This window comes from Zootermopsis nevadensis, unplaced genomic scaffold (assembly GCF_977971745.1).
Source record: "Zootermopsis nevadensis isolate Lab colony 2312 unplaced genomic scaffold, Znev_1.0 Znev_ptg000022l, whole genome shotgun sequence".
NCBI classification, from domain to species: Eukaryota; Metazoa; Arthropoda; class Insecta; order Blattodea; family Termopsidae; genus Zootermopsis; species Zootermopsis nevadensis.
Window position 1 is genome coordinate 24,196,803 of NW_028259154.1, and position 14,861 is coordinate 24,211,663.

At 36.0% G+C, this 14,861-nt stretch overlaps 1 protein-coding gene across 4 annotated transcripts in view; it reads right to left on the reverse strand.

Annotated features, from left to right (window-relative positions):
- The window catches only part of SPoCk (secretory pathway calcium atpase), a 30,531-nt gene that overhangs the window by 11,115 nt on the left and 4,555 nt on the right, over positions 1–14,861 (reverse strand). Inside the window, exons 1-13 of one of the 4 annotated variants that reach the window (XM_087353229.1) lie at positions 11,321–11,401; positions 9,188–9,382; positions 8,133–8,222; positions 7,379–7,476; positions 6,969–7,077; positions 6,063–6,212; positions 5,316–5,527; positions 4,626–4,750; positions 3,666–3,763; positions 2,678–2,773; positions 2,053–2,142; positions 1,024–1,128; positions 494–650 (exon numbers count right to left, since the gene is read on the reverse strand). In XM_087353229.1, the coding sequence (XP_087209355.1) occupies positions 494–650; positions 1,024–1,128; positions 2,053–2,142; positions 2,678–2,773; positions 3,666–3,763; positions 4,626–4,750; positions 5,316–5,527; positions 6,063–6,212; positions 6,969–7,077; positions 7,379–7,476; positions 8,133–8,222; positions 9,188–9,382; positions 11,321–11,344 (1,549 nt within the window). In that variant the 5' untranslated portion in view covers positions 11,345–11,401. Of the gene's footprint in view, positions 1–493; positions 651–1,023; positions 1,129–2,052; positions 2,143–2,677; positions 2,774–3,665; positions 3,764–4,625; positions 4,751–5,315; positions 5,528–6,062; positions 6,213–6,968; positions 7,078–7,378; positions 7,477–8,132; positions 8,223–9,187; positions 9,383–9,760; positions 10,018–11,320; positions 11,402–14,861 lie in introns of those variants that run through there. The other 3 variants (XM_022060853.2, XM_087353230.1, XM_022060855.2) reach the window with 3 other exon arrangements.

Consider the following 14,861-nt stretch of genomic DNA (forward strand, 5'->3'; position numbering starts at 1 on the left):
AGCCCTCCACTGGACCCTGTCCTGGGCCAACAAAATCCAGTCGCCTTCAACTCCTCTCTCCCATAGATCCCGCCTGACATTATCCTCCCATCTACGTCTAGGTCTCCCCAGCAGTCTCTTCCCCTCAGGCTTCCCAACCAATACCCGGTGCACACCTCTTGTCCCATCCATGCGCGCTACATGCCCCGCCCATCTCATTCTTCTCCACTTAATCACCCTGATAATACTGGGGGAGGAGTACAGATTTTTAAGCTCATCATTAATGTTTACACATAACATAAATGCCTCTGCTTTCCCCAATGCATATTAATTTATATTACACACACAGGTTGGCAGGATGGGAAGTAGATGGAACTAGTTCAGGATTGTATCAAATGGCATACCTTGGTGCTGATAGCGTTGAATCTACAGGCTCTGCTATCAGTGCCAGATACACCTATGTAGTGACATATGGTACATGATACATTGTAATAGACAGTGTTTGTTACTTTACCCCTAAGTCCCTTTCTTCCAATTTCGTATGCCTCAGCAAGGTAATCTTGCTCCTTCTTTGTATTCAATGGGTGAAGAACTCCATTTGATGCATACTTGGTACACTGTTGTAGCACTTTTTCCAGAGCACCTTTCACAAAATATATTTCTTCTTTTTTCTGTAAGAACAGAAATAAAATTCCATATTTTACAGCAATAATGGCTAAGTTTTATTCTGTATCAAATGTTGTAGAATTCTGTAACAGAAAATATTTTTAAACACTATTCAACCACAATATTACGATACTAATCAACTAATTTCTAAGATTCAATTTTTTTAAGTACACACAAATTACAACAGATATTATACAAACACATACAAGCAAATATTTGTCAAGCATAGATGTACTTAGATTTAATGTCTAACTGAACTTAGCTAAATTGGCATTAAGAGTTTTATAAAACATATATGATATATTAAATACTGTGCATTCAACAATCAATATTCTGTAAAATAAATATCAGAATCGATGAAAATAATGTGTAACTCACATCTCCATACTTTGGAACACATTTCACAGCCATCATTTTCTGTTCAGAACTGAAGGGGTACTCTTGTAGGCGGACATATTTGTCTGCCACACCATACATCCCATGCTGAAAACATAGTTGCTGATATAGCATCATTAAATATACAATATTAATATTACTACTATAACTTGTGCACACATGTTTGACATCAGTCATTTTCTTACAAAATTCTAAATTGTGTTAATAAAATATTATTAGTATTAATGTAAAGGAATTAAACAGCGAATTTAACCACAATAAATACTAACAACACTGGTAATTATTTAGCACTTAATCTGCTGCTTTAGACTCTAAATAAATGATTCTTTATTTTTCACACACATACAAACATTTAAGAGAAATTTTAACTTATCTGAGTGAATGTTTTATATAATATTTTAGACGGAGATTTCAAGCTGTAAGTACATATCTGTAAGATTTGAGGTTTTCACAGCGGTGAGTATAAAGATTTCTGTCTTCTGGGTTGTTGCGATGTGCAGTCTGGTCAATGTTAACCAACGTTTCAGAGGTCATACTACCTCCATCATCAGGGCGATGGTGAGTATAAAGATTTCTGTCTTCTGGGTTGTTGCGCTGTGTAGTCTGGTAGATGTTTACCAACGTTTCAGAGGTCATACTGCCTCCGTCATCAGGGCAATGAGTATGAAGATTTCTGTCTTCTGGGTTGTTGCGATGTGCAGTCTGGTCAATGTTAACCAACGTTTCAGAGGTCATACTGCCTCCATCATCAGGGCGATGAGTATGAAGATTTCTGTCTACTGGGTTGTTGCGCTGTGTAGTCTGGTAGATGTTTACCAACGTTTCAGAGGTCATACTGCCTCCGTCATCAGGGTGATGACGGAGGCAGTATGATCTCTGAAACGTTGGTTAACATCGACCAGACTACACAGCGCAACAGCCCAGAAGACAGAAATCTTCAAAGGAATAAAACTTTGTTTGTATCATTAAATATCTCACAGTACAATTCATATCGAGCAGCAAGAACAATACCTTCATGCCAGCAGCAAGAAGAGCTCCTTCGGTGGGCTGTCCAAGGAGAGTATCAGCATTTATCACAGCATTATTACACACACAACCAACCTAGAAGAGGAGCTAGATTATTTGGGCAGACAACAGCTTGACTAAGGCACACACACAAAAAGAAGTTTCCATATATATATACATATATATATATATATATATATATATATATATATATATATATACACACACACACATACACACACATCAGAACTGGAATTGAATTAATTTGTTAAACTATCACAGAAATTTCAAATTATGTAAGCATCTACCTTATGTGTACTACATGTCCTGCCCATCTCATCCTCTTTTAGTCACCCTAATATTTAGTAAAGAGAATTTATGAATGGATGTAGAAGGCTAAAATATGGTAACATTTTTCAACATTGCTCATCATCAATTGTAGTAGGAATGCAGAACTAACGATCTGGCAGTTCCGAGATTTTCACACACTACTATCACCAAACTTGAAGAAGAGTTCTTCAGAAACTGTCACTCAGACAGCGAAGAAATTTCCCACTTTGGTGGAATCAAAAAGAATATTGTTCTTTACAAAATCCCATCTTCTATCATCATCAGTAACAGAAATCCTTACCTCGAGAACATTACAAATAGATTCCCTAGCTTTATCCAAGCTGTCACATTTATGGATGTGGATTTCTCCTTGGTCATTGTACCCTGCACCAGACACCTATGAGGGAAAAGTACAACATATGAAATATCATGGTTAAGCACCATGATTCAGACCAGTCCCAAAAACACCTGAAATGATAAACACAAAAAAGTTTATCTGCATTACCAGCACAAAAGATCTGAAGTCTGAAGTGAGGAAAACCTTGCACATACAGAAACAGAAACTTGATTGGGCTAAATGTTCTTATGTATAAGTTTATACAAGTTAAATTAATACAAAATATTCCTTTCTACTGAAATACAGTTATGATGGTCTCTGAACATTATAATATTTTTATCACCAGGTTTTGAACTAGAATATGGAAAGACAAAAATTCCTGAACTGGGCGGTAGCAAGTAATCCCCGAATTTAAACGATATTTGATTAAAAGCAACTAAACATTACATCAATAATAGATTTTATAACACTGTACTGGAAAAACTGGAAAGAACATGTACACAGAATGATTTCAGGCAGGATACCAAAAATTATTTTAGGATAACACCAAAAAGGAAAGATATGTATGGGCCAACCCCTCAAGGATGGAAGGATTGTTATGTAATGTCGATAACAGGCCATGAGGCCTATAGTGAAATGGAAGAATATAAAAAAGAAAAAGATTTGATTTCACAATGAACAAACAATTTTACCAAAATGCTAAAAAGCAGCGTCTATTTTGAACATTAAAGAGTATATCTTATGTTACCAACTCACTACATGCAGCAGAGGCCTGTGATGTTCATATGCATTCAGCCAGCCAAAACGTTCACTACCTTTCACAGAACCCAAAGGTTCATTATCAGCTTCACAGGAATTTGTTGCAGAAACCTATTCCAGTATGTAGACAATTTATTTCGTGAGAAAAATTTGAACTTCTTAAAATCATCACAGAAGTTATTGTGTTACTCACCTCAGCAAGATAACCATCAGACGTCACTATAACAGTGACTGTCATTTCATTTTTTGTAATGGTTCCAGTTTTGTCAGAACAAATTACATTTACACAACCTGAAATAAAAGAAAAATATCGCAGCACAGAAATAATTTCATAGCAATTCATATGTATATTATACTGTTAAAATGATATCCCATAATCTATAATACAAAATTAGTTCAAGTAGCATCAGCATGGAGAAAACTTACAGCACACAAAATGTTGAAAATTATTCTGTCAAATAACGTAGTATTAACTGGTCAGGAAAGCTAGCAATGGCTGGGGGTTCATCGTGCTCACCACACGTCACCCTATATCTGGTTGGATGATCGTTCACCTCTGCTTAGGCATGTGAACGTGAGGCCAGCAGTCAAGCTAGTCGGCTTTGGCTCTCTGGAGCTGTATTGCCACGGATTTAATTTTTTAATGTAGTATTAATCTAAAAAGTGGCTATGGAAATACATAGTACATCCAAGACAAATATATAAACGGTACAGTTGTAAAACCAAAATGCACAATTGCGCTAATAAAAAAGCTCACATGCGTGTAGTCCTGAGTCAGTTCCGTCCACTTCCCTCCACATCTGACCATCTGCTTTCCTTAAAATATCATCCTCCCACCTACTAGTCAGTCTTCCAAGTGGGTGTTTCCCTAAATAATGTTCTAACCAAAATGTTATATGCATTTTTTTTTCTCTCCACCATGTTCTGCCCTGCATAAACTCCTAAATTATACACAACTACCAACACTAAGCAACCAGTGCAAATAAAAAAAGTTCCTTGTTATGAAATATCCTAATTACCCTCCTCCTGAACCAGATAAAAAAATAAAAATTCCACTTTCATTTGAATTTACAGGGTAATGTCAGATTCACGTACACATTCTAACATAAAATTATTGCACTGATTACATAATTACAAATGAAAGTCTATTTACCCAGAGTTTCAACTGTAGGTAATTTCTTGACAATAGCATTGCGTTTTGCCATTCTCATGACGCCAAGTGCCAATGTGACAGTAACAACAATTGGGAGTCCTTCAGGGATCGCTGCTACTGCCAGACTGAAAAAGAATGACAGATAAATTTCAATGCCACATGTTTTACAGTACTACATAAAACATAAAGATAACCTTAAATAGAAAGATGGAAAGGCTGGAGGAACACAACATTCTACACAGAAACAAACTTAACAACGGTTGAATATATTTCATGATATAAAATTTTATGGTAATGCCAAACAAACTTGAAGAATTGCTTTCCACCCAAGATGTTTAAACAGATGTTAAATTGTTACTGCTGCCATTAAATATATTATAGTATTAATGTGGAACAGCCTTTACTAGCATACTGCTCACACTTCATGATAATTGGTAAACTGGTTTCAAGTTGTAGTGTAATGGACACACACAAAAACTGTCATACAACAAGCACTTTTTCTTTATTCAAAAATGAAAGGATAAAAAGTATCATAAATGTAGATGCTGTAACTGACTTTATTTGCACATTCTTAAGTCAGTACAAAACTTATTTCTTAACATTTTGAAATCATTGCTCCCTGTCTAAAATATTATTAACACTCGACAATAACAATAACCAGGAAATGTCAAAAAAATTTTACATTCTTACCTCACACCAATAGTGAACATGTCTAGAATAGGTCGTCCCTGAATCCAACCGAGTACCATTATGAGACCAATTATACAAAACGAATAGAAGGATAACTGGGTTCCCAAAATATCCATGCTCTTCTGAAGTGGAGTTTTTGGAGCCTCTTCTGCTTGCATCATTTTGAAAACTTCACCAAATTCAGATTTTTCTCCTGTGTTTACTACAATCCCCTGAACAGAGAAATTTGAAACATATGTTGCATTAAAAGCAAGCAGTTTTTGTAAGAACTTTCCTTAAAAAATTTTATCCTTATGATAATGAAAACAATAACTATACATCAAAAATTACAACATTTAGTGATACATTTCTGTGTTTAATTTATACCAGCACATGTTAATTTTTAAAATTTGTTAAACATAACCTCAAAGAGCTGCACATTGCCATGTTTGCAATTATTAATATGTAAACAATATTTCATACAGAATTTGTAGTTTGTTAATGACAAATCTTCAAACAAAAGTTCACATGTCTAGTTCCAGTTGTTCAGTACTTACCAGATGTAAAACTTAAAGGTAAATGTTGTTTCTGTGTGGCTGCCATATTGAAGTTTTATACTGTACAAAATATACTACCTTGAAACAATTTTTAAAATACATTACCACACAACATATCAGGACACACCACAAGTTAATATGGCTGCACAGTTTCATCATTTTAAATAAAATGCCCTTATTCATAACAAAGCATTATTAGTCTCATACATACCTTACCATTGCCACACCTAACAAGAGTACCCATGAACCCAATATTCTTCTTGGATGTGTGTCCATTTGATTTCAGCACTGGAGTTGTCATCTTCCCTGCAGGTTCTGTTTCTCCTGTGAAACTGCTTTCATCTATAGCTAAATCAATTGCCTACAAACAAAAATATATTGAGATAATCATACCTCAAATTTGGAATGCTTCATAACATATGAGGGGTCTAATTTCAAGTACAGTAGTCCCACATTTTATGAATGACAAAGAGAATTATCGTGTAAAAACGGTACAGCTATTGCTGTGCTTATGCTCCATGCCATGAATATATAAGGGGCAGTGGAGGTACTACCGCCACGGTGGTCTAGCAGTCAGAACACTGGTCTTGTAATCCTGGGGCCCCGGGTGGCGGTGCCCGAATTTATAACTTGTGTTGGGCAGGGCCGTGGTCTATGCAACACGAAGTTTTCCTTCAGGGCTTCCCCGGTTTCTCCGTGGCATCCCAAATAATTACTCAATACACACAGAAGAAGGCAATGGCAAACCACTTCTGTATCACCTGCCTAAAAGACATATATGAATAGGTCCCAGTCCGAGAAAAGGATGGAAGGATCCTGCTCGTAATATGTCACCAACCTCCAGTAAAGGAGACGGCATAATATAAAGAAGAAGTGGAGGTACAAGCCTTTCTAAACTTCTTACCTTAACCTTTAGCCATCTTAATTACAGCTGTTATAAATTTGTATTAATTTTCAAAATCATAAATGATAGTAATTTTTAAATACGCTCTGCAAGTCTTCCATATGTCACTTTGTAAACTTTGGCGTACATATATTTGCTGCTGAAGGAAAAGGATATAAATGGTAAGCAATAAACCATTTCTCATACTAAATAAAATCCACAAATTATACCTACCTCAAACAATCTGATGTCAGCAGGTACTCTGTCACCTACATTAATGTGCACAATATCACCAGGAACCAGATTTCGAGCAAGAAATGTTTCCAGCTGACCTTCTCGTAAACTGAAAATACAGTGTTTCAGGAAGACAGAGGATAAAACATACCAAATATTAGTCACAGAACTTCAATGATAATATTAAAATATATTTAAAAATATAGGATGTTAAGTTGGGCATTGGATTCGGTGACTCAGAAACTCAGAATGTTGCTAATAAACATTTAGGTTCTGTAAAAAGTTGAGATTTTCTTGAGACTATGAGCCAAGCTGTGAAATGATAATTCACAATTCAAAAGACACATTTATTAATTGGAATACTCGTAATAACAGACTCATATCATACAGAATTTACAAAATATACTTACCAATGACAACTTGGTGGGACAAGCTTCGTAAGTTCTTCTAATGACTTTTCTGATCTGTATTCCTGAACAAAGGCCACAGTGACAACTATAATAATGGCCTGGAAAGAAAAACCTCAGCTTGATTACATAAATTACACAGCATTATCTCTGCAGCAACCAGAAGTTACAGCGGACAAGATTTCTTTCCAAAGAACAGACTACGTCACATACAGGGTCAGTACAGTCTTAAAACATGTATGCAGAGAGAGAGAGAATTTAATTTGCCTCAAAAGTGATAGCAGCAATGGTACTTAAAATTATGCATTCAGAATAAGCCATAACAAATGATACTAAGTTAGGTGATATTCAACGATTAATCTTCATAACAGATGGTGGGGGCACATGTAGAATTTCCACACACAGAAAATTAGTCGTACCAGGGAACACAATTACAAAGTAAAAGTCCTTCTTTAATAAATGACCCAATGCAAGAAACATTATTTCATAAAAGAGTTAAATAAAGAAACATGATAAAATTACTGTCACATCATTCAATCATATTTGTAATGTTCATGTTATATACTTTTCACATACAAGATTTTTGAAAGTCAAATCTATGGTGATTGGTTCTAACAATAAAACCAGTGTTAATTACGGTGCGCGACAGAAACTGACAAGAGTTGGTCCAAGTTTTAAAGGCATACTGTGTGCTATTACATCAGAAATTAAAAGACATAACAATCAGAACTTCACCATGGCTGCAAAACCAACTTACCACAGTTATGCTGACTGCATCGTCAAACTGTTTCATGCCCACACTCACTAGTGCTGAGGCTAAAAGCAGCATGATTAGGGGATTTTTGAACTGAAATAAAAAACAACAAAAAATAATGCACTGGACCAAATAACCACTAATCCATCTTTTACAGGTATTTACAAGTCTTTTCACCATGCAACATTATATACTGTCCCCATGACCTTAAATAAATGTGCAAAAGATTGTATACCATTGTGATTAATATACTTAATTGTTTTCAAATTTTTTGCTTGAGCTAAGTCACAGGATCAGTCTTGGAAGATGTATGGATTGAGTGAAACCATGTTCAATAGAAATGCTTTTCAAGAAAAAGTAATCTTATACTCCATTCTTCATGTAAAGTGCCCTTGATTTATTAAGTAAATACTGTACTTAACTAGAAGCAGTCTATGGTATAAATGCTTAACAAAACCAAAGATAAAGAAATACTAATACATTCTCTAGGTGACAAAGGAATGCACAGAAAGACGATGTTCCTCAAATCATTATTTCAGACTCAAGGATTGAGAAATCATACCACTCTACTAAAGTCATAACAATTTCTGAGCAATGAAACTTACAAATAAATCAGCACTTGGTTCCATAACAAAGTTTTGCCACACCAACTTTGGATAGCATGCCAATGAACACACATTAAAACAAAACATATTGCTTGTCACTTGCTCTCAATTTAACAACTGGGATTCAGTTTTTAACACATTATTTTAAATGTTAGGCATGACTTATGAAGCGCTCTGATTGTAAGAGTAACCTTCCCGCCTTATTTTATCGATCTAAAATCACTTCCACAGACTGCTACACAACTGATACATAGTCTTTTGATTGAGCTAAGTACGAACCCTTAGCATACAAACCAAGAACCATTTTGCTTTGTTTCGTATGAACATGGAATGTCCTACAATTTAAAAACTACCAAAATTGTTCAGATCTTAAAATGCAGACTAAATTCTAAATTAAGTTCATGGTTACAATGCAACAAAGCAAAAATTCAGATCCACATATCTAACACTTACTTGTTCTATATATTTTTTCCATGTTGGTTCTTCTTCTTTGACTGTAAGCTCATTAAATCCAGCCAACTGCCTCCGCAGTTCTGCTTCCCTCCAACGAAGCCCTATCCGGACATCAGTACGGAGACGGGCTGCTACCTCTTCTGCACCCAAAGTGCTTGCATCACTAGTTGTGAGCCACATTTCCAATTGGCCCACCTAAACAAACTTGCTATTATTACTATCTATATAACTTTATTAATGTGCAATGTCTCTTATTGTCATTGTATATTTAATTCATGAGTGAATGTTTTAACAAATGGAAAACAAACCTAAATGTGTATTTGATGTAATAATGTGGCATTTCAACAAGCTCTCAGAAGGCCTAGATAAAATATTTCTTCAGTAATTCCACTTATAATACTTTTGGAAACTGTCTAGCAATTGTGTTGACTACACAGTTATTTGAATATTTTATATCTAAAGATTTGTAGAATTGAAACTGCATATACTAGTTTATACAGTACAGGAATGTACCGTAGAACCCACTGTGAGCCACAAATCAATATCAACAGTCCTACTTCTGACAGAACTCACCTCCCTTTCGGTTCCACTCTCCGGGCTTCCTATTGTTTCTCCATTAAATTCCTTGTCGGTGTGTAGCTGTGGTAATTTCTCATACTTCGCATTGTTAGAATGTTTCATTTTCAGTGGCAGGATGTTACCACAACCGCGTCTATTTTCTATTTACATGGCAAGACAATTTCCAACTGCACACATCCGCGATATCCCATGAGAAATGATTAAATTTCAAGGTTCTTTAAAACGAAGATACTCCACTCCATTAAAGTTCTATGGAGTTCAGAGGACCCACAATCTATTGTTTAAGTGCTTTGTTTTTAAAATGAAACTGAACTAATTACATAGTAACTGAAATAAATCACTTTATATTCAAATGTATGCAGGCGTACATAAACATGTAACCAACCCTTAAAGATAACTAGAAATAATAATTATATCTTCAATACGCAGTCTTTACAACATCTTTGCACATCGGGTTGTTTTAAAACCCGGAGAGCAGGTACTGAACGGAAACTATACTGCATCCACAGTGGCGCCTATATTGAATAAATTTCTTTATGATATTTCATTTCCATCACTAATTAGTGACACAAAACAAGTTGTGTAAATATTATCAGTCATTCAGAATGCTCATTAGATACAAAACATACCATCACCATAAACTTAGAAAGTTATATTTCCCTTCTAAACTGTCATGTAAAAATATTTCTCGTGTTATTCCGGATATGTATGATGATATATACTTCTGGTATTACCTAATTAAATACTAACCATTTAGTTTAAGAAGTTTCAGACAACTGAATATCTATAAAGTAAGTTAAATTTTCAACTCTAAATGACAGATCTGATTGGCTGATGTGGTCCAAAATATGTTATGTATCTTAAAAATTAACGTAGATCCCGAGATACACCAGGCAAAATTTAACTCCTTTGTACAATTTACAATGCATGTACGGTTAAAAACAATACAAAGCTCATAATTTGTACCTGTCTTGAGTCAGCTCAAAGGTCTACAATCCATACCCTCTTCTGTAAGATTCTTTACAATGTTATCTTCCATTCTACACCTAGATTTCCCAGCCTGAATCCCATCTTTTCCCTTCAGATGTACCAATCAAAATTCCATATTCATCAGTCATTTTCCTCACAAGTGTCAAATGTCCTGCCCAGCACAACCTCCTTAATTTACGTAATTACCCTAGTAATGTTTGGTGAAGAGTACAAATTGAGAACCCCTTCACTGTGTAATTTTCTCTATACTATTTTCCTTTTACGGCACAAATTATAACAGTGAGTGGCCATACCCAATCTCAAGCTGCAAGACAAACCCCTATCGGCTGTTTTCGAAAGCTTGTTCGGCATGTTCGAATCTGTCCTCTCTTTACAGAGGCCACCTCCTCTATCCTGCAACTTGAAAATGTGCATGCCACGACTACAAGAAACTAGTTTAACGTGACCTGGAGTTAAAAGAGTGTTGCTAATTATCTAAGAACCAGTCACAATGATAACAAACTCAACGGGGAATATTTATTGTGAAAGGCTTGTCACTATTCAGCTGGTCGAGAAATTACTTACATCTTCTGGAACCAGAAAGTTCATTGCTGATGTATCCAAAGATCCAGTTTAATATTATATTCAACTTTATACCAAGGCTATCTTTAAGGTTTCAGCTAAAACAATGTGTGACAATGAAACTCTTATTTTCAGCCATATCCATATCTATATCACGTCACATGAAAGGCGTGACGGATCAAAGAGTTTACATAAATACTACGACAGGAATCTGTCACTTCTAATATCTGACATATCTTTCTTCAAACGTCTATTCTCTTAACATATGAGTGTGTGTAGGTGCAAAGAGCTTAAATTATTTTAAAAGACTCAGTCAAGATTAATGGTTTCCGACCTTAAACCCAGACTGACTATTTCAAACTTCGATCATACAGCCTCAAAATCAAAGGTTTATCTAGAAGTTGGTTTGAAGGTCTGCTCCCTTCCGACATACTTGAAGTCATCATCATCCTTTCCCGTATTAGGTCGCGAGGCCTGTAACGGTCTTGTATTTCCTGTCCATCTCTTCTGAGGTCGGCCTAGGGATCTTTTCCCAGCAGGGCATTATATACTTGAAGTAATGCAATCAAACATAGAATTATTCTAGGACCAATTCTCGACCGTACTTCGAACTTCAAATATTCAGCAATTTACAGTCATTTGTCGAGAATTTTAGCGGACAGTTTCACAGTACCAGTAACAATTCTTCCCATGTTTTTATAACATATTGAAAATATAGGCTAACTAATCTCCAGAAAATGAGATGTGGCTGGAACCGGATTCGAACAGAGCACGTCCACCCAAAGAAATAAATGTTGCCCGTGGTAGAAATTCTTTCATAATTATAAGGTAAACTACAGGAACGTTAAATGTATTTAATAAAGCATTACAACATTAATACATCCGACAGCATTAGTTTTAGATGGAGGAGAGTAGTCAGCTTCACGTTCTAGCCGCTTTATCCCCAGCTGGCCTGGACTTGGTTGGTAACAGAAAAGTCATCCCTGCCTGGAATCGAACCCTGTCTTCCTTCTGTAATTTCATAGACCTCATAAATCTGAACCCATGTTATTAAAGGATCAATATCTGTGACTCGCGATCCTACAAAAGGTCGGGCGGGCTGATCCGGAAGAACTGAGGAAAACCATGAAGACCATCAGGCACAATAGCTAATTCGAACTAAGTGCCTCTCTCTCATACAAATCATACAGGCCTATGTTACAATATTATTTGGTACCACCAGCTGACAGAAGTCTTTAAAAGCAAATCAGAATTTAAACTACCAATTTCGAGAAGATATCTGTACTCTGCACAATTGTGGAGCTCGGAGATTGAAATGTCTTCCCACCTCCTCGAAGATCATCTGATTTTGATGACAAGAAGATAAAATATTAATCAAGTACCCCGAGAAACTTGCGAGAAAGTCGCTGATTATTGCGGACTGTCAGCACCAAGGACACAGGTGAAACACGGACTAAATACGTCGATCACGTGACAGATTTTTACTGAACGACAATACTTATAATTGTTTTTTTGAACAAAAGAAATCTTACAGGGTTCCTGTCTGACGCTGTACTTTCGAACTGCAATTGACAAAAAATACAAACTCTTTGTTGTTGGATTTAGCAATCAACAAATGTTTTGTCATGAAGGTGAAGCAGGCAGTTCATGTAGTGCTTTAAAGAGAAGGCTCAGATTAATCTTTATGAGAAAACTGACCACAAATTGAAATATTACAGCGCTGAGGAGTATTATTTTCTGTAATCTCTCGATCCAGTAATCTATGAGGAAATATTCTCTCTAATAATCGAGATAATCAAGCTGTCAGAAGTGTAAATTTATCTCTGCTGTCAATTAGATGTTATCTTCATGTTTAAATTTCAGTGAACAGCAGAAAACTAGACAGACACTTCAAGTTTATGCCAATAAGCGGTAAAGCATTATCGAATTTTGTTGTTGGCTACTAATTTCATCCCAGGAGGCCTCTGCGGCTTAGGAGAGGAATCCTCCGTGATTGGGAGTAAAGGGACCGTGCCCCCTTTTCCAGTCGCGCCCTGACATTTGCGTCACAACCGAGGAAAAGGACACAAAGACCCCAGCAATAAAAGCCTTGGTAGGAACAAGTGTCTTACAAGTTGCCTAACTAAGGGGAAAGTACTATTGACCATTAGTTTATAATAGACATAAAGATGTACAGAAGTGGGAAAGGAATGCAGCTGTCAATAAACGTGCTTCTTTTGTGGAATTATGGACGCTGATAAAGATGTCGTTAAACTTAAAAACGTGACTTCGAACAGAAAGTACCACAAACATTTCCATCATATCGCACAAAGCTCGTAAGTCCTCTTGAAACTATTAGCACTGTCTTCATATGGCATTATTATCAATAATCAGGACTTACTCGCTGGCACAGAACATCGCGGTCGAATGATTAACACTCCTGCTGCTTTGTATTCGGGAGGTCTGACGAAAGGCTGTTCAGTGGATTATCGTGATCTTTCCCAGTCCCTCCAAGCACATACCTACTTCATCTGGTTTTGTACAATGCCAAAGATCTGTGGTTATAAATTACAAATCGCGAGAGTTGAGGTATAACACAAAACTTTCCTCAAAATAAACTAAATTTTTAAAAAAATAAATCTATGCAGCCCGAATTTCCGATTTCAGTTTTAAAATAAACCTGTAAGGGACTACAGTCAGACTTAAAACAAAATTTATAAGTGACTGATATGAATCATAATTACATTCACCTGACAATCTTAATGTATATTTCCAACGCAAAATTTTATCGAAAACCATTAAATAGTTTGAGAAATGGAACAGCCGGTCCAAACAACAATGTGCTATTCTCATTTGTTAAACGTGTATATTAATGAGGTTAAGGACGTCAAATATTATCATTAACAGCATAAAACTTATCACTCAACAACACTCGCATGTTTTTAGAAACATATGGCAAAATCACAATCAAATTGTAATTTCCGGCACGTTGAAGTATGCTGAGTGTCCTTGGCAGTTCACGGGTTACATGTTCTACGAGTAATTGCGAGAAACCAGTCCCAACACACGACAACGGAGTCATTATGATTAGATTATGCGTGTTTCAGTCTCTCCAAGGGAGTACCTGAACAGTAATTTCGAACAAACATTCTTGAGGAGCTGACAATCGCTGAGACAGTCAAGAAATTTGTCCGCATTTTAATAAAACCCAAAAAATGTGTTTACAAAAGCCCACCATTGAATCCACCCTCAGCTGATCGAATCCATCACATACCTTCATCATGTTTGTTTAATATCTGTTGTGATATTACCCTCCATCTACTACTAGGTCTATTAAGTGCCGTATTTCCTTCAGTTTTATTTTCCGAAAAGAAAAAATGTTTCGTTATGTAACGACACTTCTGAACTGTGGTCAATATATTGCCATATGGTAAAACAATTTTAAAGGATAAGAAAGGAAGTGGTCGTGACATATTTTAAGACAGGTTCGAAACCATTCGACTGGAGGGAGAGGTGAAAAATGCTAGAATCCAAGACTGGTTGATGAATGTCAGAGCGAAGGACC